The sequence below is a fragment of the Leopardus geoffroyi genome, chromosome B2, assembly GCF_018350155.1.
Source record: "Leopardus geoffroyi isolate Oge1 chromosome B2, O.geoffroyi_Oge1_pat1.0, whole genome shotgun sequence".
Classification (NCBI taxonomy): Eukaryota; Metazoa; Chordata; class Mammalia; order Carnivora; family Felidae; genus Leopardus; species Leopardus geoffroyi.
The window spans coordinates 11,135,559-11,160,779 of record NC_059332.1 but is presented as its reverse complement, the minus strand read 5'-3'; the positions used below and the strand labels follow the sequence as shown (position 1 = coordinate 11,160,779).

The 25,221-nt window shown below is 39.3% G+C and overlaps 2 protein-coding genes across 12 annotated transcripts in view; one reads left to right on the top strand and one right to left on the bottom strand.

Moving 5' to 3' along the window:
• Nucleotides 1-4,950, top strand: part of KDM1B (lysine demethylase 1B) — a 62,112-nt gene extending 57,162 nt beyond the window's left edge. For 5 of the 7 annotated variants that reach the window (XM_045497269.1, XM_045497266.1, XM_045497270.1 and 2 more), the window contains one exon: nucleotides 3,095-4,950. In XM_045497269.1, coding sequence (XP_045353225.1) covers nucleotides 3,095-3,178 — 84 coding nt within the window. In that variant the 3' untranslated portion in view covers nucleotides 3,179-4,950. The remainder of the gene's footprint in view (nucleotides 1-3,094) is intronic. The other 2 variants (XM_045497267.1, XM_045497273.1) reach the window with 1 other exon arrangement.
• Nucleotides 4,951-5,504: 554 nt separating this feature from the next.
• The window catches only part of DEK (DEK proto-oncogene), a 31,424-nt gene continuing 11,707 nt past the window's right edge, over nucleotides 5,505-25,221 (bottom strand). For all 5 annotated transcript variants that reach the window (XM_045497274.1, XM_045497277.1, XM_045497275.1 and 2 more), the window contains exons 7-11: nucleotides 24,130-24,318; nucleotides 11,699-11,834; nucleotides 11,298-11,446; nucleotides 7,406-7,474; nucleotides 5,505-6,957 (exon numbers count right to left, since the gene is read on the bottom strand). In XM_045497274.1, coding sequence (XP_045353230.1) covers nucleotides 6,946-6,957; nucleotides 7,406-7,474; nucleotides 11,298-11,446; nucleotides 11,699-11,834; nucleotides 24,130-24,318 — 555 coding nt within the window. In that variant the 3' untranslated portion in view covers nucleotides 5,505-6,945. The remainder of the gene's footprint in view (nucleotides 6,958-7,405; nucleotides 7,475-11,297; nucleotides 11,447-11,698; nucleotides 11,835-24,129; nucleotides 24,319-25,221) is intronic.

The following is a 25,221-nucleotide window of genomic DNA, read 5'->3' as shown; positions in this document are numbered from 1 at the left end:
ACAGTCTCACTGGCCCCTTTTTTCATTAGCTTAATTCTTTCTGTGCTTCTCCTCGGGCCCCTCTGCCCTTCAGGCTTCCCTCAGTCACAGCTGAATCCCTGTGAGCTGGTGTGTTAGCTCCATTTTTGAAACCCCCTTCCTGGGGTCCTCTTGCCTCTGTTCTGGTCTATACTGGCTGATCTCTGGGACTCCTCACCATTTTCCAGGTTTTTTTTTTTCTAGATACCTTTCTCCTTTTTTTTTTATGTGTATTTTTTTAAATTGTGGTAAACTATACATATCATTTACCACCTTAACTATTTTTTTAAGTTTTTAAATATTTAAGGAATTTCACGTGTGATTCCTTCCACTGCCAATCGATCACCGGAGTTCCTCCAAAGTCAGAATCATAATCTTCAAAATAGCTTTTATTTTTTTAATTTTTAAAATTATTTTTAAAATGTTTGTTTTGAGAGAGAGTGTGTACGGGTGGGGGAGGGACAGAGAGAGAATGGGGGAGAGAAAATCCCAAGCAGGCTCTGCATTCTCAACAAAGAGCCTGACCTGGGGCTTGAACTCGTGAACCTGTGAGATCATGACCTGAGCCGAAAGCAAGAGTTAGATGTTCAACCGACTGAGCCACCCAGGCGCCCACAAAGGTTCCAGTTTCTGCACATCCTCACCAGCAGTGTGCTGTTTTCTGGCTTTTGGTAATAGCCATCCTAATGGGTAGGAAGTAGTCTGGCTCCTGTCTTGGTTTACTTCTGTCGAGAAATGTTTTGCTGTTTTGATTACTGATTTTTTTCGGTGCCTGTTTTTCGCTGGCTTGTAATCTGGAAGCTCATATCCTTCCGTCCTTGATTTCTTACTTCTGACCATTTTCTCCTCACGTTTTTTATTTCTCTTATTTGTACATCTTCCATTATATAAATTGGAACTTCTAAACTGATTTTCTTTTCTTTGCTGTTACTCGTGTGTCTTATCCTTTTTCTGTTTCTCTCCTTGAATTGACTTTGGGAATTTTGGCTCTTTTATGAGCACTTTCTTGCCCTCAGGTTCTTCTTTTGGTAGCATCCTCTTCTTGCTTAGTGACTCCTCAGAGTTCTAGTTTGTTTCCGTCAGCCTCCGCTTCCCACACATCCAGATATCCCATCGTTGACTGCTCAGACTAGAGGGAGGCATTTTTACAAAAGCCTGTTGAGAACGCCCACGAGCTTGCCAAGGGGTGGTTGGATCCCCAAACAGTCTATCTACAGCTCTTTGGGAACATTCTGGGTGCCGGCAGCCTTGCTCTTAGTTATGAAGACCCGACTTAATCACCATGTTCTTTGGTGCCTCACCCCCACCTCTGCCTCTGGTCTCCAGGGGGTTGTGGCCGTGGGGGTGGGGAAGCTGGTGAGGAACCAGATTGCTTGCTCTTCCAGGCCTGTTTTCACCGGTGCCCCGCCTCTGCCTCTGCCTCCGTCCTTCCCGATGCCTCCACTGGCTGAGATGGTTAAAAGGTTCTTTGGGGTGAATCGGCTTGCTTTGGATCACCTCCCGCCACCCTCCCCAAACTTCACCCAGTGAAGAGAATCCTCAGAGCTCTTTCATGTGCTTTCATCCTTTGTGGATTATAGTTTGGGACCGCCCAGGTCTTCTAGTGCCATCTAAAATAGAGTTATCTTTTCTCTCCTGATTTTTGGATGATTACAAAAGAACGCCATTTAAAAACTGGCTGTGTGGTTTGTCCTTGGCCTGCAAAGCTTTGTGGGAACAGAGCGTGAGTGCACGCCAGGCAGCAACTGTCCGCTGCTTCCAAGAGAAGCTGCATTAGGCTCATGTGATACAGTTGTTACTTCACACTGAAAACATTAAAGAAAACATTTTTTATTAAAAAAAATTTTTTTTAATGTTTATTTTTGAGACCGAGACCACATGAGTGGGGGAGGGGCAGAGAGAGAGGGAGACACAGAATCTGAAGCCGGCTCTAGGCCCTGAGCTGTCAGCCCAGAGCCTGACATGGGGCTCGAACCCATGAAGTGTGAGTCGAAGTCGGACGCTTAACTGACTGAGCCACCCAGGTGCCCCTAAAAAATATTTAAAGCCGTTTCTCTGAGGTTTCTGCCATTTTTTACCCCCTACTAGTAATTATATTTTTTCTAATGTTATGTATTTATTTTTTAAGTTTATTTTGAGAGAGAGCCAGGGGGAGGGACAGAGAGAGGGAGACAGAATCCCAAGCAGGCTCTGTGCCATCAGCACAGAGCCCAGCACGGGGCTTGAACCCACGAACCATGAGATTGTAACCTGAGCCAAGACCAAGAGGCAGACGCTTAACCGACTGGAACCACTCCGGCACCCCAGTAATTGTATTCTTACCTCCTGACCATTCCTCTCCATTTACTGAAGTGTTTGGCACTGGCTGTTGTCCCTTGCATCCAGCCATAAATCTAGGTGACATGGAACATACTTCAGTTCACGTGGAACTTCTGCGTTTCCTATCCTCCTCCATCTTCTGAGATCGACTCACCCCCGCTTCAGTGACTCTTTCCCATAGCTACATCCCAGACCTTGTCGCCGTCCCCACCAACCCCCAAGCCACAGATCAATCTGCTGCTTGCCCTGGTTTGCTGATTCTGTTCCCACTCCAACCTCCTGGAGATCAGTCTTCTCCCACGGACAGTCCTCACCTTTCTGTCCCCTCCCCGTTGACGGACTCCTCTCTGTCCTGTGGCAGTCCTCTAGCAAAACTCCAGCCATGGGTGAATTGGTTCGCTTTCTGTGCTCATCACTGATTCCGACAGCGAGACTACTTGTCTGGGGGGCAGCGGCGGGGGCGGGCAGGGATTGTATCGTCTTCGTTATTCTTAATTCCGGGACACGGTGTGTATGTGAGTAATATCCTAAGGAGTGCCACTCAGTCCTTCACGGGAGTGGTGAAGCAGGGTGGCACAGCCAGAAAACAGCAGGTGCAGAGTGGGGGTGGGGGGAGGTAGAGTGTTAACATGAGCACAGAGGAGCGCCTGCCGGCAGTCTTGATTCAAGGATCAGAGAGTGTATGCTTGTATTCTGTTTTGGTGATCGCCTGAGTTCCTTCTATGTGATTTCAAATTATGCAATTTTTTTCTTACAGGCAACAAACAGGCATTTCCCACAAACTGTTACAGGGGCATATTTGAGTGGTGTTCGAGAAGCAAGTAAGATTGCAGCATTCTGAATAGAATTTGTCTGGACCCAGCTTTCTTCTGTGCTCCAAATGGTAAAGTTTGAAACACATGTTAAACCTCACTTTCATAAAATCAAGACAAAGAAAACCTCCTCCTGAGAGCATTAGCCCCAAGAATCCTTTTGTAAGCACTTATATTTAATTGCATTTTCCACAGGTGTGACTAGGGCTGTCTTCTGTATTTCAGAACAAAGCAGAATATAACCTTACATTAAGACAGGATTTCTTCCACGGTTGGAGATTCCCTTTGAATTTTGACATCTTGTTTGGCTCATCAGTTTTCAAGCATTGAGAAACCATTGTTTTCAAACATCAAGAAACCAAGCAGCAATCATTAAAAAGACAGATAAAGCCATGTTTTTCTTCTGTCACAGTTCATCAGTATCTTTGCCAATGAGCCTTAAGATTTTTATATAGCTCCAAAATTGAGCTTTTACTTAAAATTTAGATAGAAATCTTTCCCTTTCAGATACAGCACAAACTCTTCAGTTAAAAGTAAATGAAGCTTCTAGACTATTTTATATTGTACATATTTCTTTCCATTGGGTATTCAAAAGAAATTTAAATTCGGGTCTCTTTTGTGATAAAACATTTCAGATTTGTGCACTCATTGGCAAACAGCAAAATTTTCAGTTCCTCAAACAGTATAGGCATTCTGTGGTTTTCGATGGGGTAGAGATAGTATAGTCTTCATACTTGAGACCATTTAGAATAGGGCTATTTTTCTTAGAGCCAAGTTTGGTCCGATGGCACACTTTAGCCTTAATTTTGGCAACCGCTGGCAAAAAGATCTTGTCAGAATACTTTAATAAAACTCCCTCTACTGCCTCTTTTTAAAATAACTGATCCAGTCTGTTTTTTGCAGCATGATGTTTTCAGTATTCCATAGGCAGGTCCACCGGAAAACTGCAGAAAATGTGAGATTTCCTGGTAAATATTTCACATTTAAAGCCATATCTTAAAAGCTGGAGAACATGGCACATATTCACTTTTTCCTTTTTTCTCCTCCTGACAAAAGAATTCAATTAAACTCTGGTTTCAGGGACTTCAGGATGCTTATCTTGCCAAGAAGTTAGAAAAGCGGATGGTAACTTAAATGCTTTTGTTTTAAAAAGTCTGAACAGTTCTTTCAATTATGTTAGTCTGCACTGAAAAAAGGACTCAAAAGGACATTTTTCAGAATATTAGGTATTTTTAAAATTTAAAGTCAGCTTGTAAGTAGAAATAGAATTTTATGGAAACGTTAGACGGTTTAGACACCTCCCTCCTCAGCAAAGTATGATACAAACACAAGAAGGCAAACAGCAGTAAATTGGTTTCAAAGTTGGGTTAACATAGGAAAATGTTGATAGACTATCTGATGAGACTCATTGGTACAGACTGGGAAGTATTCTGCTTTAAAAATGTTATGTGTTAAACTGTTTAAAGAATAGCATGTATTTAGTGATAAATGCAAAATATTTTAAGTTTGAAATGGTTCACGGTTAGTCTCTGGGCTCTTAAACTTGTACTGTGCCACAAGCAAACTAAGGAAAACCCTAGTTAGCTCAAGCACAGTAAATGTGTATTTAAAAAGTTTCCTGTCCCAAGTGACATCATTTGACATTTTGTTAAGGAACCACGGTACTTTTGAGTTTTTGACTGTTTTTCACAGTTTGAAGATTTTGTAATTGAAGAGCAGTGACTACACAATGTTTTAACTGCAGATTGTGAACAGCTGGTTGTGTAAAACTGCTTAATAAAAACTAGACTTGTTTTTCAAATACCGTGCACTGTAGTGGTGAGCACTGGGCACACCTTCCCCATGACCTTTCACGCACACCACCCGTCTCCTCTCCTGCAAGCCGCCTTCAGACTTGTTTAGCTCCTGGGTCTTACACCCTTTCAAGTAAATGGTCATAAAATAAACAGTTGTGAACCATAATCACTTAGTTTTGTGAGGTCACTTTCAAGTTTTCCTTCAGGATTTCTTCAGAGTTTGTGTTCAGCAATCACTGAACGACTCCAAATCAAATGGGTCATGGGGCTAAATCCATTAAAATCCCCGTCCAGGGGCGCCTGGGTGGCTCAGTTGCTTAAGAGTCTGACTCTTGGTTTCGGCTCAGGTCATGATCTATCTCATGGGTTCGTGAGTTTGAGCCCCGCGTCAGGCTCTGCACTGACAGTGCAGAACCTGCCTGGGATTCTCTCTCTTCCTGCCCTGCCACTATGTGCTTTTTCTCTCTCAAAATCAACAACAAAAATCCCTGTTCTGAAATCCTCAGCTAGGGGGGAAATGCTACAGAAACGGAAGACATTAATACAAGAGACAAGAGCATGGATTTATTAGTTTTATTGACAAGGTTTATAGGAACAAATTAAATATTTAAAATCAACGGCCAATTTTTAGGTCTCATTTAGTTGTTTATTCATTTGTATTTATCAAGAAACACGTCAGACCTGTGAAAGTACCTGCTAACGGCCAACATTTATCATTTTTATGTATTTCATGTTCTCTGTTTAAACACTCAACTGGTTTATCAAAGGCCTAATTCTCTCATAAGCAGTTATGTTTTTAAAATTCAGAAATTATTTAATAAACTGATTTCGACAATGTAAAAGATGAAACAATCTAATTCAGGAGTGGTCTGTGTGTTGATCACCCAGAATCCTGATTGGCCAAAATTTAAAACCTAAAAGTCCTGATTCCACGAATACATTAAACTTCTTTAATGTTAAAAATAAGTCTTTTGATCACTTTTGAGAAATACTTTGTCGGAGATACCCACTATTGCCTACACATTATCTTCTAGCATTATACTTGGTACCTTTACCATAATTATAAAGGTGGCCAGGTTTCCTGTAAATATCCGCATTTTACATGGGCAAAAGCAGTTAATAAAAATCAGTTCATTAGAAGCCAAATGTGCTTGTACTTAATCCCCTTCCCCCAATTTTGAAGTTCTGATGTGTTGATTTGGTCTACCCTTAACATAAAATGTTATCTACAGACACTTGCAGAGTTAACACTAAAACTACGAATTGACACTTCTGAGGCAAAGCAGAGAACGACCTGTTCCTTCAGTGTTTTCTCCACTGAATTCTGATTTCGCTGCTCCGTCACATACCATCTGGCCGAACACTGACATTTCATAGTTTATAACTGTAAAGATACCTACCTATAGGAGTTTAAAAATTGATCTGCACAAAAGAAATAAAAAAACTTTATATACAACAAAGTTGTTTTTAAAAATACAAAAATAACATCTGTCACTTTTGTCATGCTGACGATTTGACATATATACACATGCAGCAGAAATTTTCCAATTTAATCATCTGGATAGCTGAAGCCTGTGTATTTTTAATATGATGAACACACTGCCACTGTCAGATGTGTATTCAAAATATTTCATCTACTAAATACTGCCATAGTCTCTGCATGTATAAATGTCAATAATAGTTTCTTCTACTTCGTTAAAAGTATGTCTGAAACAAGCGAATACTAAGCACGCTAAAACTACGATCTCATATAAAGAAATCCAAAATGTACAAAATACAGCTATAAAAGCAAGGAACAATTACTGCCATGCAAAATTTTAAACTAAAAACTGCATAGAAATGCAATTTAAAACAACAAACTCAAATTTACTTAAAAAGATCAGCGACAGGTTCTACTAACACAACGCTTGCAAGGGGTAGAAAAGGAAATACATTCTCTTTGCTGGTATAACGGTATAAATCAGATCCTGACGTCCACGGGACAAGTTATCTCCTCTGCCTCAAGAAATCAGCTGCAACGAGAGAGAAACATCATTTTCCTCTACCCAAAATACAGTATTAAGAACACAAAAATCATACCCCACCTTCCCTTTAAAATTTCTGTTTTACTACTATGACCTTGGGAAATCTGTTGGGACTGATACAAAAATATAGCTACTGCTGATCTTCTGACTTCGGTGGAAAGGAATTACGCTCCAGTAGTTGTGTGAGCACCTGTGTTGAGCCTGGCTGCCCATTCATGTTGTGAGCTGGAGGTCAAGTTTTGTCACTAATATTCAGATTTTATTTTTTTAAACTCTATAACGAGAATGAAAAATATTTTGCCCATCTATTTTGAGAAAATCTGAGGGTCAAATGTGATATAGTGACATGAACATTTTGAAAAACATACAGTATTTGATATATAATTTGTCTTATACATTCAAAATGACCAAAATCAGAAAAGGTGGATGTATTTACCTCTTTAACAGTTGTTTTTATGAAATCTTTTCTTTCAGTTAAATCATAAGCAGGATAATTTTCATATACCTATAGTGAAAATTAAAAGTAGATTTAAAAATACAGTAGTAACACAGTTTACCTTTGGATACAGAAGAAATGTAGGCCGTGTACAAATAGCGGCACGTCTGTTCTAAGAATTCTGGTTCACCATATACGACTACTGCAAACGAGCAGAAACTAAACTAGGACGCAGCCATTCTTAGTGTCATCTCTACTACTGGGAGTATCAGCTGAATTCACACACACAGGCGAGGAAAACACCTACACAGAGATGGTAGGTAAGTGGACTGAACTCATTATACCGGCAGGCTGTCGGCCAGATGTTCCGTGGAGGTATCCTTCCGTTCTTCCTTCCGTCATCCAACACTGACAGTTCCTCGACCTGAACTCGAATGAACTTCAGCCTCCGCTGCACTGCTCCACCCCCTCCCCTAAGTTAAATCACTGAGATCCAGGTGGTCTCAGGGGTCCTCTACCCCTACAGCTTTACTCTCTAAACGGCCCCTCTCTTTGGTCAACTTGCCACCTGCTTGACTTCACAATCACTCCCCGGCCTGACTCCACACAAGCCTGCCTGCTTCGCTCCTAAGGACTAGTTAAGGTAAGCAAACTTTTTCAGTTAAGGGCCAGACAGTAAGTGGTTTCAGCTTTTCCAGGAACACAGTTTGTCACAACTACTCAACTGTGCCACTGTAGCATGAAAGCTGCCACAGACAACACTTGAATGAGTGGATGTGGCTACTGTCACATTAAACTATTTACAAAACCAGATGGTAAGAGGGATTTGGCCCACAGGCTGCGGTCTGCCAAGTCCTGCAAACAGAGTCGATCATTTATATCACTCCTGTCATTCACCCCTTGTTACTTCCCTGCAAAACTCTGTCCCTCAACTGGTCTAACAGCACTTTTTCTATGATTGATCCAGAGGAAAGACTGCTGTGGGAACACAGAACTTTTAAAAGACCGATCCCATGCCAAGTTCATGGTATCTGATGTCCGAGCCTTCCCGGAGTTAACCCGACTCTCTCTCAGCAGGTCCTCCTGTGCTATCAATGGCATTTTCATCCCTTCCTCCCTCTTGCTCTTGGCCAAGAATTCCTTCAATGTTGACCTATCTTCCCCTCCAGTTTACTGAATGTGGATCCATCAATATTCCCATTTCCGTGACCTCTGCAGGGACCCTTTCTGGAACTCTCCTGTACATCAGCTTCTCCTCCTTCCCCAGCACTAGTCCCTCAGCCTAACATAAGCATGTGCTTTCTCTCCCTGACCTTAAGTATTTTATCAACTTGTATCCTCACCCCCCATTTAACTACGATTTCCCTTCTACAGCAAGATGTTTAAAACAGCTGTATTCACTTTCCTCACTATTAATTCTTGATCCAAGGGTAATTAATCCCTGCATTTATCATCCATGGAACTGCTCTTATTACGTGAACAATCATCTTCTAATTGCGGAGTCCAAAAAACCACACAAGTCTTTCTCACTGGACCTCTCCCTGTTAAATAATCCCCTTAAAAAATTATGTAAGTGTATTCACGAAAACCAAACGCATAGGACTCATCTCCCTTTACTCTTCCCTCGTCTCTCCCCTCAGAGGAAACCAGTTATCAGTTTGCTGTGCATTCTTCCAGACCTTTAAAAATGAGTTTCTACACAAACTCATAGATACATCAATGGCAATATGGTTTTCCCGTATTTACTTAGATAGGATAATATTCTAGATTTTTCAAAAAGTTGACAATACCTGGAACGTTTTTCCGTGTTCTTTTGAACTGCTACATAGCATTCCAAAAATACAGACGTACCATGTTAAACATTTCCCTATCGATGGCCATTTAGGTTGTTTCTGATTTTTCAATATTACAGACATGCTGAACATTATTGTAATCATTTTGTGCAGATGTGACTATGTCTTTAGCATAGAGACCTAGAAATGGAATTTGCTAGGTTAAAGGGCATTTGCAATTTAAATTTTAAGCTACTACTTAATTGTTCTCCAAAGCTGTTACAACTTCATGCATGAGTATGTCTCCCTATACCTTTGCCAAGCATGAAGACTCGCTTAATCTTTATAAAGATTCTGTCAAGCTAAGAAGCACAAATATTTCCTTTCAATTTCTATATTCCTCATTAGTAGGGAAAGCGTGTCTTCATGTTGACAGGGCATTTTATGTTATTCCCCCTGTGAGCTGCTTTCCATAACCATTGCCCATTGTCTCAGGTAAGGTCATGACCTTTTCTTAACTGGCACTACCCCCTCCCGACCATTCTGGAAACTGTCTCGTCTCGGCTTTGACAGCACCTTTCTCTCTACGATTTTTTATATTTTGTAGAAATTACTTCTCAACTCAGAGTCTCCAGGACTCTCTGTCCTTTGCTTTTCTCACCCTTTTTCTTCTTCCCTGGGCCACCTTATCTAGACTTTCGGTTTTAACTCCCAGCAGTAGCCCAGTCTGGCTCTCTCTCCAAACTTGGGACAATTACAATGATCACAGTTTCTCCCACTGGGATGTTCTAAGCACCTCATCTCACGGTCTAGAACGAAACTCCTCTTTTCCTCAGAGGGTACCCTCTGTTGTTTTCCATCGGAAGGTTAATGCTGCCGCGCCCGAACACCCACACTGAGCAACCTCTGACCAAGCTCTCCCGGCTCGCCCTGGATTATGGCCACCCTGTAACTTAGATTATGACAAACTTGGCTTTCTGGTCTCGCATCCCATTCTTCATCCCGTCTTGTCAGTGTGTCCATGAGGGCTTTTGAAAATTGGACTGCGTATGCCCCTATCATCAGCTCCCAATATCCTACCCAGCTTCCCAATTCTCCCATCAGTTTCAGGGAAAAAACTAAACTCTGCAACAAGGCATATACAAGATCTGCAAAAGTTCTCCTTTTCTTACCTAACATCTACGAAGACTTCCTTCCAACTCTAGTCTTCACCCAAACGAAATTACTATTCCTCGCAGTCACTGTCCCATCTGACAGGCATGTGTCAGTACCGCTCCCCTGTATGGAGCAGCTGAGGCTCTAGGACGTCTTCCCTCCTCCCAGGCTCCTTCCCTGGTGGTGCGGCACCCTCCGCACTTCCAGCCCAACCCCCACCGACTGTCCCCAACTCACTACAATAGCCATCTCCTCCCATCTCACTGATCAGTAAGCCCCCAACAGCCAAGTTAACAGATCCCCAGCTCTACCCCCAAATCTATCCCGGGGTCTGGTACACAGGAGAGGCTCAGTGAATGCTGAATGAATAAACAAAACAATAATCAAGGTCTTAACAAAAGTACAGACTATGTCACCTTAGGTACATTTGAAATTTTAATTTGGTTTTACCATCAGAAACCAGATTGTAAAATCTCCCAATTTTGATTTCGGGTATAGAATCTCTAAGGAATCCTCTTCAAGACTAGGTCATTTTATTTTCTGAGTATCAGGAAAACTTTACAGAAGTCTGAACTAAGTACCTGATAACAGCATCTTAGTACAACAGTAATGCTGAAAATACGGTGGTCCACGAGATTCTGCTTTTTACAACTAACGCAATCTAAGGATCCATCAATAAAAAGTGTCCCGATCAGGAAGAGAGTGTTCTCCCTCAAGTCTGGAATCTATCGCCTTCACTGTATTCACTGGATACATCCCACTGTTGTTTACGAAGCAGGTCCAACAGGGCAGAGACTGACTCATTTAAAGCAGTATCCCAGCACCCGCAGGAATGCCGGGCACAGAACAGTTCCACAGACATTTGTTCGCTAATGAATGCACATACAAATCTCGCACTGAACTGAGGGAAGAGTGAAAGAATTTTTCAAATAAAAGCAAAATGATCCAAGTATTTGTCCAATTACCTCCTTGCAAATCTGCTTCATTGTGACTTCCTCCAAGTTGGCACTGGCCAGTAATTTCTTCACTGTTTCCTTTAACTCTTCATCTGTAGGAGGTTTCTTCAATTTTTTAATTAAAGGTTCATCATCTGAACTGTCCTCAGATTCACTTTCTGAAAGACAAGCATTCATTAGATTTTCAAAGGAGTATTACATAAAATTATAAATCACTACTCAATAAATTACTTATAAAACATGCATTGAAATTTCTGTCAATTCTGAAAAACTGTAACCATAAAAAACTGGTATACCACTTTCTCCAAATTTTCTTTGCAGTTTATCTAATTTCCAAACACACTTCAAAACGCTTATATCATATGAATTAGATCTTTAGAGCTGTTGAAAAGGTGTCATTTCTAACCTACCTTTTTTGGAACTGTTTTGATTCTTCTTGGTGGTGCTGCTATCTGCCTTCTTAACATTAGCGCTTTTTACAGTTTTCTTACTTTTGGAAGTGGCTTTCTGTTTAGGTTTTTCTCTTTTAGAGGTCTTTTTTGGTGGCTGTTGGAAAGGAAAGCAAAGAACATATATTGATGCCATCTCTCTAAATCCTCTGTACCCAGCAAAATTAGAGAAAATTAATGTACTCAACATCTCCAATGAAAAATTACTAATTATCAATTTTTTAGATAACCAATACACTCAACAAACTTCACTGTATCCCAACATGAAACCAGTCACGAGAAGAATCAAACACCAAATGTAAGATGCCCTGATTTATCACACAGTATAGATAGGAAACTTTATATGCATTGCCTTAATCTTAAAAAACAAAACAAAACAAAAAACCTTTAGAATATAAATGTTATTATTTTATTGTCTCTCCCAGCTAGAATGGAAGTTCCATGAGGACAGAACTTTTTTTTTTGACACTCTTAAGTGCACTGTTAATATCCCTAACCCCTAAATATCACTGTGCACAGTTGTTGCTCAGTTAACTATTTCATGAATATATGAGGAAACTAAGGCTCAAGAGGTATTCTGTTCACAGCCACATAACAAAATAGTGAGATTCAAATAGATCTAACTCCAGAACCTGTTTTCTTATACACTAACTTACAGCTGAAAAAACAAAAGCAAAGTATATACACATGGATAGATTAAAATGACACAATTATAATTTATACTTTGTCTCAAACAGGGTCTTTGAAATTAGGGAACATTAAGTCATTGAATTAACTTTCCCAAAGTAAAAGCAACTTATATAAAGCAAATGCCTCAAGATAACCTAAAATCTCATCTTTACGTACCCAAAATACTGCAAATCACTTTTGACAGAATGTCTCTCCAAATGTTTTACAATTTGATTATCATAATTCCTTTTTAAAAAAACGATAAAGTGTATAGACCAATCTAAGATTAAAGTGGGCTCAAGCTATTTCTAAGTGCAGTTTGGATTTGAGTATTTGTCTTTCCTCTTGCCACACTGCCATTACTACATATTCATATCGGCCCACCATCATTATCGCCCTGTCCCACCTCAATAACATACTGTTGGCTGGGGCTGGGACCTTGCCAATCTGTCTGGTTTAAGTACCACTTAAAAAATGCATCTGAGAGGTGACAAGGGGCTAAAATGCATTTTTTTTTTCCTTTTTTAAAGCTCATTATTTTGAGAGAGAACAAGGAGGTGAGTGACAGAGAGAGGGAGAAAGAAGTCCAAGAAGGCTCTGTGCGGTCAGCACAGAGCTTGACACGGGGTTCAATCTCATGAGCTGGGAGATCATGACCTGAGCCAAAATCAAGAGTCTGATGCTTAACTGACTGAATCACCTAGGCACCCCTGAAATGCTTTATGTAAGTAAAGTATATAAGTTCTACCTATGGATGTTTGCTACTTAAGGCCATTTTTGCTTACTTCCTAATTCTTCGAGGAATTAAGAATTAGTGGAGGTTGCTGGAAAGGTATCACTAGGTCATCAATTCTATAACTTAAACTAAGTTTTATTCAGCGTCTACCCAATTCATAAGAACCACACTAGGCTCTGAAAGGGAATACTAAAACTTTGTAAGATCTGGTGATACACTTAATACACAGAATAAAAGAATCATCACTGTGATGTATCACTCTTTAGTCAAAATTTAATAAAATCTGGATCTGTAGGTGATTAAAAGATTTTATAAGGAAGTTATTACAGAAAGGGTTGAGGAAAATGAGCAAGGGATAACCATGTTAGAAGCATTATTACTTCATCCTCATCCAAATCAGATAATTAGAAGCAGGTACTTAAAATACTTCCAGAGCGGGGCGCCTGGGTGGCTCAGTCGGTTGAGCGTCCGACTTCAGCTCAGGTCACGATCTCGCGGTCCGTGAGTTCGAGCCCCGCGCCGGGCTCTGGGCTGATGGCCCAGAGCCTGGAGCCAGCTTCCGATTCTGTGTCTCCCTCTCTCTCTGCCCCTCCCCCATTCATGCTCTGTCTCTCTCTGTCTCAAAAGTATATAAACGTTAAAAAAAAAAAAAGAAAATACTTCCAGAGCCTTCCAGGCCAGGATTTACAGCTATCATTACAACTTCAAATACTTTTAGATAATATGGCACCATTTTAAAACCTGCAACCTTGGAGTAGTGACAGTTTGAAAAGCATGAGAATTTAGAGTGATAAATAAAGAGTAATCAAGCCATCTCCACAAGATGTTACCACTGGACAAACATGATTAAAACAATGCTTCTTTCTATATGTAACATCATCATCTAGCAGGGATGGTGTCCACAGTTTTTTAAGTGGAAAACTAGCCTATTAAGTTAAGAGAAAAACTGCAAACATACTGTCACAAGCACTACAGAAACCTAACAGAGGAGAGTGTGGGCTCTGAGGGCGAGCATCCTGATTTCAAATTCTGGCCCCAATGTATCTTTGGGCCCTAGTTTCCTCATTTACAAAATAAGGGAAATATCATTACTTCATGTCTTTGGGGGAGTAAATGTATTAATACATGTAGAACACTTTTAATGTACCAGGCTCACAGGAAACGGATAATAAATATTAGCTATTATTGCTATTATGAGAGCTTGCTTTTGTAAGGAAATTCTTTAAGTAAATGCAGTAACTTGGAAGTTTTAAAGTTTTCTTTAAAAGGTCAATACAAAGAATAGATAAATAGAACAAAAGCAGTAAGACAGTCTCAATGACACCCGTGTTAACTAACCATGATGCATCATGCTTATTTCATTGCATTCTGGTAGACATGACTGGACCCCACAAACACCCATCCCTGTAATAACAAACTATGTTATTTACAACGGATTTCACTTATCTTTAGTAACCAGTTACAAGTTTTTCTGTGGCGAACTGAAGGTAGGAATTCAGTAAAACATCTTCCTTAGACCAGTAAATGCTGACATGGGGAAACAGCGGAGGCAGAGAAACTCACATGTGTATGTTAGCCTTGCAGATGTTAACAATCATTCACCTCAGCTGCTCTGGTAAGTTTTAGGTATGAATAGGAGGAAGTTAACTTTTAAAAATGGGGCATCTTAGGGGCGCCTGGGTGGCTCAGTCGGTTAAGCATCCGACTTCGGCTCAGGTCATGATTTCACGGTCCGTGGGTTCGAGCCCTGCGTCGGGCTCTGTGCTGACAGCTTGGAGTCTGGAGCCTGTTTTGGATTCTGTGCCTCCCTCTCTCTCTGCCCCTCCCCCACTTGCACTCTGTCTCTCTCTCTCTCAAAAATAAAATTAAAAAAAAAAAAAAAATTTTCTTTTTTTTAAATGGGGTATCTCAGAGGACCTGGGTACGGGGACACAATGGGCGATTTTTGGCAGGTAAGGTTAACTGTGGATAACCTGGTATTTTGGAGGTAAAGGAAAGAGGCCCTGGGTGAGCTGAGAGGAAAGGAGAGTGAGAGCGTGCCCATTTACACCTTACAGGAAGCTTCAAGTCCTCATTACTTTCACCCCCTCCTCTCGAAACTCTCACCTATGAGTCTAAATCCAGCTCAACAGTCCCCTCTGAATCTCTGGCTGCACCACCACCAATTGATTCATCTGTGGTCCCACACTACTTGGCCTATAGTTCATGTATCCCTACTTCATGGGAAGCAGTACACACGTTTCAGAGCCAAACTTCCTGGTTCAAATCCGGACTCCACTACTGACCAATTTTGTATTCTCAAACAAATCACTTACCTTCCTTCCCTGTGCCTGTTTCCTCATCTGTAAAATGGAGGTAATACTACCAGACTTTGCTGAATTTACCACTTTTTTTTTTCACGTTTTCTCATCTCAGATATTGGGGTGCATTTTGTAATTTACATTAAAATGATGGCTTATAGGCATCGGGGATTTGATGAACTGTGGCTTTATCTGTAGAATTGTTCTAAAGATCAAGTAAGTAAACAAATACAAGGTAGCAGAGAAAACATTTAATATACAGATTTATTAACCTAGTTACTTACAGTCTTTTCCCACCACATCACAAGTTTCTTAAAGTTGTATTTGACAATTTCCATGAGAAAAGACACCTGGCTACCTTAAAAATGTTTGGTGCAGGGGCGCTCAGTCATTTAAGCATCCGACTCTTAATTTTGGCTCAGGTCACTATCTCATGGTTCACGGGATCAAGCCCCACATGGAGCTCTGTGCTGATAGCACAGAGCCTGTTTGGGATTTTTTCTCCCTCTCTCAAAATAAATAAATAAACTTGAAAAAAAGTTTGACATAAAGCAGCCATTTAAGTATTTGTCACATTCATCTCTGTATTGTTTACAGGATCTAGTTTACTACTTCTACTCTGAACCCAGGATGTGGTTAAAACATAATTAAAAGGAAAAAGAAAAAGAAAAATTTGTACAGTATTGCTCCACATACACGGTCTTATATGAGCTTAAAAAAAAAAGCAAAAAAAAATTCAAATACAAAACAGTTTATTTTATTACAAATGAGGAAAATGTATCTGAGCAATTAAGAGAGCCAGTGCCTTATAACTAGTTAAGGAGCAAGAGGCACATTAAGCCCAGTGTGCCTCCTACTAGATTACTTGCTTACAGAAACGGGTAATGTACCTATGCATCTAAGCCAGAGTTGATATGACAAAAATAAGCCGGCGAGATCATAACCTATTTATACTGTTAAATTTAACTTTTTCCATTACATACAAATGTTACCAATGAGAACAAAGAGTAAGAAATGTTGGCAGAAAATGCAAAATGACAACAAAGGCTCACTGAATCTGTACTAGGGCTTTCTCTGGCCTTTACCCTCCAAACTTAGTGGGGGCTCCAGGATCATTTCTTTAGATTGTTTCAAAGCTAAGATGGGTCTTGGTATAATCCGATGTTGTGTAAATAGTTTCTACCAAATCTTTCTTTAACTCTGCCAACCTCTCTTGTTCATCCTTTAAAGGGTCAGATCAAATTGTTACCTCCTGTGAAGCTTTCCTGTCTGGATCTTTGCTCCCCACATGTCCCTACAAAGAGATAAATACTCTTCTAAAATCTTCTGAGCTTCCACATGATCTTGTCCATCTCTCTTTCCTGGCTCTTAAGTTATACTCTATGGACTTCTTTCCTCCTCATCTTTGACCTCTCCCTTTCTACCAGCTGATGAACAGAGACCCTGTCTTATTTGTTTCTTGATCTCCAGCGCGGGGCTTAGGACTGGCACTTAGTAGGTACTACACAATTTACTTGGAAGATTAAGATGGGAAAAGGTCTCTGGAAATTAGGTAACTGTTAAATATCTATTCCAGCCCTGAGACTGTTTCACTAGCATTGCTATGCCTGCCACACGCTGCTACTAATAGCAGTTAGCCAAACTTCTTGATTTTTTTAATATAATGGTCTTCCGGCACTATTTACGTATACAGGTTGTATATGAAAGAGAGGAAAAGAGACCAATAGATAAACTCATCAAGGGTGAGGCCTATGCACCTATGTTTTCTGAAAGCCTCTCAGCAGACTCACCTAGTGATGTTTATTTTTTTAGTTTTTTTTTAAATGTTTATTTTTAAGAGAAAGAGAGCTAGAACATGAGTAGGGGAGGGGCAGAGAGAAAGGGAGGGACACAAAATCTGAAGCAGGCTCCAGGCCGTCTGCACAGAGCCTGGTGTGGGACTCGAACTCACAAACTGCAAGATCTGACTTGAGCCAAAGTCGGGTACTTGACCAACTGAGCCACCCAGGCGCCCCTAGTTATAAATTTCTACGATAAAAGATACATTTATAGTCTGAATCCACCAAGCTTTCTCTATAAAGTGCCAGAGAATAAGTAATTTAGGCTTTGCCGGCTAAATGTGCTTACTGTTCCAACTTTCATTTTTTGTTTTAACAAATTTCAAAAATGGAAAAAACCATCCTCAGTTTCTAGGCTGTACAAAACCAGGCAACAGGCTGGATCTGGTGTATAGGCCATACATAGTTTGCCATTCCTAGTCTAGATTATATATGACTGGAGATATGTAGGGAAAAGGCAGGAACTACATAAATTAATCAAGAGGATAATTTATCAAGTTCTTTATTTATGTCAATAGTTTTTAGTTCAGTTTTTATAAGCAGAAGTGGATATATACTTATCTAAAGCTATTGCTTAAATTCAAATTTGAATCTAAATCAGTAGTTCTTTACAGACAACTCTGAAGACAGACGCATATAAACTAGCAGCCCTGGAAAGAGTAACATGGACAATACATTAAAAAACCTTAAGAGTACACCTGAAACGAACGTAATACTGTGTGTCAGGAGTACCTGAATACTAACAAAATACATATGGACATGTTTATTCTAACCCTGAGGTATACAAAAATGAGGATATATCATCCTCTCTCTTGGAGTCAAGACTCACGTAGATGCACGATGTGAAGTACACGGCACACAGCTGACTCTCAGTAAGTTTCCTTATATTTGCCAATAAACATTTATTGAACAAGGGGTACCTCTCCTCAGGCAGACTGTTCTGGAAGACAGAGGCCAGGTCTCTTTCTTCCCCCCTACTCAGCCAAACACTTGGCAAAATTCAGGTAGAATAAGGCAATCATTTTGAATGAGCGAGAATGATTCATCAATTACTCATACGAAAACGCCCAAGCTCACAGGCTCTCCACAGTCTGGCTTCTGTGTGCCCTGCTCTGGCTTCTGCTCTCATTGCTCTACTTCTGGACACACCACCCAACCACAAACAAGTGTGTATGTCACAGGTACCCTGGACTTTCTTGCTCCCCATCTTTGTTCACAACTTTCCTTTCTATTCCCAAAGGTCAATTTCAACAGGTATTTCTGCCATTTCTCTCCAAAGCTTTCCCTCGGCAATAGACAGGGACACTTTCTTTTGGAATCCTATATCATGTACCATTCAAATGGCATTTGGGTAGAAAATATTTTCTGGAACCTCAACAGCACTTAGTGCACTCCCAATTTATTAAATTGAATAATATAAGTGATAACATGAGAAACCCTTACTTTGAAATCTCTCTTAAAATATTTTGAAAATAAGGGGCACCTGGGTGGCTCAGTCGGTTGAGCGTCCGACTTTGGCTCAGGTCACCATCTCACAGTTTATGAGTTCGAGTCCCACATAGGGCTCTGTGCTGACAGCTCAGAGCCTGGAGCCTGCTTCAGATTCTATGTCCCCCTCTCTCTCCACCCCACCCCTGCTTGGGCTCTGTCTCTGTCTTCCAAAAATGAATAAACAAAGTTTTTTTGAAAATTTTAGTAATTATAACAAAACACATTATATGTCATTACAAAGGAAAAAGGTTGGAGGTACTCAGAGTTAACATTTAGTTATTTAATCAAATAGGAACCAAAACTTGAATTTTTTATTCAAAATATATGGGAAAAAATTAGGTGGTTAAATTTTTAAAAAAATGAAGGCTAGTGTCCAAGTTGTCATGGGATTTATTAAGATTCTGGCTTGCTATTTTGAATCTGCTGTGAGTAGTTCAATCAGAGCCATCTAGCATTGTAGGAAGTTTCGATGTGCTAATGGGAAACATAAAAATTGACAGCTGCCATTCATTTCAGATAGTACCATTTACTATAATCTAAATTTGTAAAAGATTAATAATATAAATTTTTAAAAATCTGAAGAGGATTTTCCATGATCTCTGGTAACCATGAAGGTATAGAATCAGAGGAATGACACAAGCACTTTTTGAAGGAAGGCGAAAAAAAAAAAAATCTTGGGAGAAAAGGCTTACCTATCTTTTATAGGCAGCAGGGCTCTTGAAGGAGGGTCTCCAAAAAAGACGCCTGTCACAGAGCCAGAATCCTGTCCTCACAGCAGAAAGGTTGTACTGGGTGAACAGATGAACAAAATAAAAATTAGCTTAAAATACACTATTCTTTTAACAACTTGGCTGAGAAAACTCAAGAGTGCCAAGAGTAAAGAATGTGCAAGCCTTAATATAGTTCACAAAAGATTATGAAAGCAAGTTCAAGATTTTATTATGATGATTATTAACTTTGCCTTCCAATGAAAGATTTCAATAGTTTATATGGTTTTGTTAATTCCTCTGATCAAATTATTATGGGGGGGGGGGTTCTTATATTTTAGAACATAATTAAGGACTAACAAAACTTTTGCATTCACCCTCCCACTACCACCAAATAATTCCCTGAATGGTACAAATATAGAAGTTTACCAAACACTAGAATTCAAAGTGTCTCTGATCTGGCTGACACTGCAGGATGCCTCCTTCCCCCACAGACTCAGGAAAGCTAACACATGGATCTCACAGCTTCCCCTGCAGTTAGAGGTAGAGAAGTAACAAAGTTCTGGCCAAGGCAATGTACACGGAGATGTCTGATAAAAGGAATCCCTTCTGGGGCAAAAAACAACAAAGTGAAACATTACTGGAAGAAAGCTCTTTGCTCTTCTCTCTGCCACAGGGATTCAGTGCCTTGAGGTAAAAGCACCATCTTGTGATCATGAGGTTAAGTGCCCCTTATGAAGATGGTGGCTCAGGAATAAAGAGGATACTCAAATTCTTGATAACCTTTCTTGAGCTGTTGTACTGGCCCCAAATTGCCCGTCTGTGGATTTCTTGTCATGGAAGAAAAAGGAATTCCTGTTTTGGACATTACCAGTAAGGTTTTTAAGTGTTCGCAACTGGAGACATTCCTGATACGTATGGGAAGGTTCAGATAAATTCTAAATACTAAGTAATAATTCAGTTTGTTGTATACATTCTAGTGATAAGGTGTTATAAAAACACTAATAAGCCAAAACTGAAGACGTATTACAATAAAACTTTAAAAAATCAAGTATGCTTTTAAGGGTCTAAGAGATCATGAGAACTGTTTTCTCCAATGGGAAGCATTGCTTCTTTTTCTGTACTCTCCAATAACTTCTCTGTGCCTAAGGTCTAACGCTTATGGTAAATGGCATACCTAAGCATGGTTTAAGCTCACTGGCTCATTTTAGCAATCTTCCCTGAAAGTAGCTAATCCAGTATGGGAGCCACATGATTTTCAGAGTAAGTTTATAGAAAATAACTAAACCTGTCATTTTTCTTATTCCCTCATTTTTAAGAAACTTCATCGGGGCGCCTGGGTGGCGCAGTCGGTTAAGCGTCCGACTTCAGCCAGGTCACGATCTCGCGGTCCGTGAGTCCGAGCCCCGCGTCAGGCTCTGGGCTGATGGCTCAGAGCCTGGAGCCTGTTTCCGATTCTGTGTCTCCCTCTCTCTCTGCCCCTCCCCCGTTCATGCTCTGTCTCTCTCTGTCCCCCCAAAAATAAATAAACGTTGAAAAAAAAAAATTAAAAAAAAAAAAAAAAAGAAACTTCATCTACAAATTTCCTAATTCTAGAATTAAGCAACTCTCCTTCTACTGACCTAATTAAGCAAATTTCCAAGAACCAAAATGATAAAGAAGTTTAAAGTGGCCCTTTTATAAACGAATTACTACCCAAGTCACTCTTGGAAAGAAAGAGCAACTTATTTGAATTACTTCTCAAGAAAAGGAGGATTAAAAACCGCTGTGAACCATGAACTACCTATCACAAAAATAGAGCTACAGGTAGGTACAGAGAACTTCCAACAAAATTTTTTAGCAATTATTGGCTAACATGATTAAGTGTGACACGTTTTCCTATAGAAGACTTTTTAAAAAACCTGCCAATTCTGTTTCAACCATGTGGTTTTCAGTGACTTCAATCCTACAGTGAAGAAATAATAAATTTACTTTTAAATATCCTAGTCTTCCACACAGCTAACTATGAGTCACGAGCAGGTGACTAACACTCAATCTCACATAACTGGTCAATAGACAACTGTAACTTGAACTGGATTTCTGCTTGAGTAAGAGTTCTGACTTTAGCAATATGATCTAGATTATAAATAGTCCAAAGCCCTCAATTTACAGAGGAAACAAAAGATTAATCTACCCACATTCATACTTATTCCAAGAATCTAATGTTAATGGGGGAGAAATCTTTTATTTATAAAAGAAAAATCTGTCTCAAAAAATAAGCAGAATAAGTAATATTAATTTAGTAATCTTCTATGAAAAGAATCTGCAAAATAATTCTATCTACAGGTAGTCCACAACTTTTCCAATCAACCTATCAATCTTCTTTATGACCTCTTAAAAAAGAGGTCCTTTCATCATAATAATCAAAAATACTGCCACTTATGAAGTCCCTAACAAGGTTGCCACTTATCTCAGTCCTCAAAAAAATGAAAGAGTAAGGGAAAACACAGTTACCAGAGAAATACTGCTCCTGTTGCTAGTACTTACCTTTCAAAGGCAATCAGAGCCTTTCGCAGGAACAGAATCAGTAATAAAGTTTTTGAGGAGTATAGTCCTAAATTTGAAATATCCTTTAGAGCAATGAATAATTGTATGGTTGTTGGAGGGAGACTTATCAGAAAAAGAAAAAAAATTAAAAAAAAGCAATTCTCAGTCCAGATTCTATTGGATTGTATTTTATGAAGTTTGTTAGTTTTCTTTTTCTCCTACATGGCTTTTCACCATTTAACCTGGGTTTCTAGCACAAAATCCTTTTTTAATGACACTGTAGAAAGGCTTTGATTTAAAATTAGGACAAGTTCCACTTGTGATCATTATCCAGGAACCAATATGATTACAAATCAATCAGGGGTCATTTATATTCACAAGATTCAAAGAATTCTATTTGGAACAATGGGACAGTAATCTGGAAAACAAGTGAAAATGAGTATAAAATACCCTCACTTTTTAACCTACACCTTAGTCATTAAATGGCAGGAAAATTAGATTTAGGAATATTACATATGACAAAAGTAATAGTAGCAGCTAATACTTACATACAGTACCTTTGCCAAGCACTGCTCTTAAGTGCTTTAAATAAAGTCATTTAATACAGCCCTTTAAGACTGGTACTGCCATAAACCCCATATTATAAATGAGAAGCTGAGGTATAGACTTTGTAAGTAATCTGCCCAAAATCATTCTTGAAGGTAGAGCTGGAATTTGTACCTAGATTGTTTCCAAAGCTCATGCTCATGCTGACCACTCAGAGCCTGGAGCCTGCTTTGGAGTCTGTGTCTCCCTCTCTCTCTGCCCCTCTGCCACTTGTGCTCTCTCTCAAAAACTAAATAAACATAAAAAAACTAAAAAAAATTTTTTTTAAAGGTTTTAGGAAGCATAGTGAATACATGTAGTCGTAACCCAAAATTTGTTGAAGAATATTACTGCAAAATTGCTATTATTATACATCCACATATAAACAAACATCCTTCCCTCCTAATGTCCTTAAAATCTATTCCATAAAAACCTTAGGGTTAAGATTATTCATCTTCCTTCACACCAAAAATATATTATGAAACACCTGCTAGATTTGTAATATTCTTTTTTAAGTTATGAAACACTTTATACTTAGCTTTATAGAAATCTTTAAAAATTTGACATTAAAATAATCATGGATTTAAGTACCTAAAAACAAATACACACTCAGTTCATCACATCTTTATTCCTTCTAATCCAGTAGTTATCAACTGGAGGTTGTCCCGCCCCACCGGGACATTTGGCAATGTCTACAGATATTTCTGATTTTCATAACTAGAAGTTGGGGGGGGGCGTGCTACTGTCCTCTAGTGGGCAAACATACTATAATGCACCAGATAGCCCTCCACAAAAAAGAATCATCTTGGTCCAAAAAGTTAAGCCAATTAATCAAGTCCCTAAATAAGACAAAGGAGATGACCCAACTTACAGAGCAAATTCTGACCACTGAAGGGGACACCAAAACAAAGTAAAAAAGAGTCTCTATCAAAACATTATTAGCAATAATAAGAAGTCACTTCCTTGACTGAAGCTACATATCAAGGAAAGGGTATAAGCTAACTCTTTAAATGGTTCAGAGCTCTCCTTTTCCTAAAGTTTCACTTGGGAAACTTAATGCTCTCAAAATTTTACTGATATTCCCAAGTAAAAGAAAATGGCAGGGATTCCTAAGTGGTACAAAACTTGCCCACCCACCAAATAAAACTCAAACGCTATTATGATCATTAAATCATCCCCAATGAGTTGAGAAAAACTGGTGGTTCTTAAACCCCTTTTCTACATAAAACAGAATAAAATGGCTCCGTGCACACACTCTTCCACTTCCCACTGATCTACTCTAATCTTCAAGGTCCAGTTCAAGTCCAGCCCACACCAACCTCACTCTTCCAACTCCCAAGCTCTCACATGGCCATAAAACCAAAAGCTCCATAAGGGAAAGAATTTATACTTAACTATTTCTCTGTCTTTGTAACTAAAAACAACCAATACGGTAAATAGTTTCTGGAATCTGTTTTCTGGCTATACCTATCATAAGACAGGAATATTTAACTCTCCCATGGAAAGAAATGAGAAAACCCACAAACACCCAACATTTTACCTCTTCTTCGCTTTCTTTATCTTCTTCATCTGAAGACTCTTCCTTGTTTTTCTTTTCATCTTCATCGCTGCTGGATTCATCTGACAGAATTTCAGGACATTTGGTTCGCTTAGCTTTCCTTGCCATTCCAGAACTGTTCCGTTCCTTTTTGTTGCCTTTGCTAGAAGTTTTCTTAGATTTTGGCAATGGCTGTGTACAATAAAGATAACAATGGGCTATTATATTTCCAAGTGAATCATTTTTGGTAACTACTTCTCAACTCAATTATTCTTCTTGTTCCATCTCAGGGGATATTGCCAAACTTAGCAGCTTTACAGACAACAATTCATCTTTAATGTATCAAGTAAATCTTTCTGTCTGAACTACCAATACCCCTTCATTTGTGTTCTCACACCTAGGCAAGACTCTTTCCAAATGCTGAAATACACACTCTGTGTTCTGACTAGGATTAGATGCCCAAGTACACACTAGATTAAGCTCAGAGAGTTACTTACATGTGGTCAAGGGCAATATCTTGAGTTAGACTTACAATTCATTTCATTCCTTGTAAGCATTAATGGCCATGCCAGAGGAGCTTCTTGCTTTAGGGGATGCTCTAATCAAAGACTAGAACCATCCATAAAGGAAATAAAACCTCACTTTACACATCCTGAATTTATGAACTATATAGTTTGTATTCATATTACCTCTGGGCTCTACTTTTGCTAATGTCAGGTTTATATTCTCATTGACTCTATGCAATTAGTGCTGGGTATGTTAATTATGAAACTAATTAAGAAACACAAAATACATGTACTGCTATTACTTTGATATTCAATTAAAGCATGCATATTTAAAAAGCAGAGACCATGTGAAGAAACAATTTGATCATATTAACCAGCAAATTTAATTCTTAAATGCTTTCTTAGGGGAGTATTTGCTAACTTCTGAAATTGAAAACCATAAAATCTTGCATAAAAGATCTGAAAATATATACACAGAGGAATTAAAATTATTTCCGAAATTATAGGTATCTACTATTTTTATTTTTTCTTGTTATTTTCTGCAATAAGCAGAAATTGTGAGGAAAATCCCAGAACATAACCTTATGAT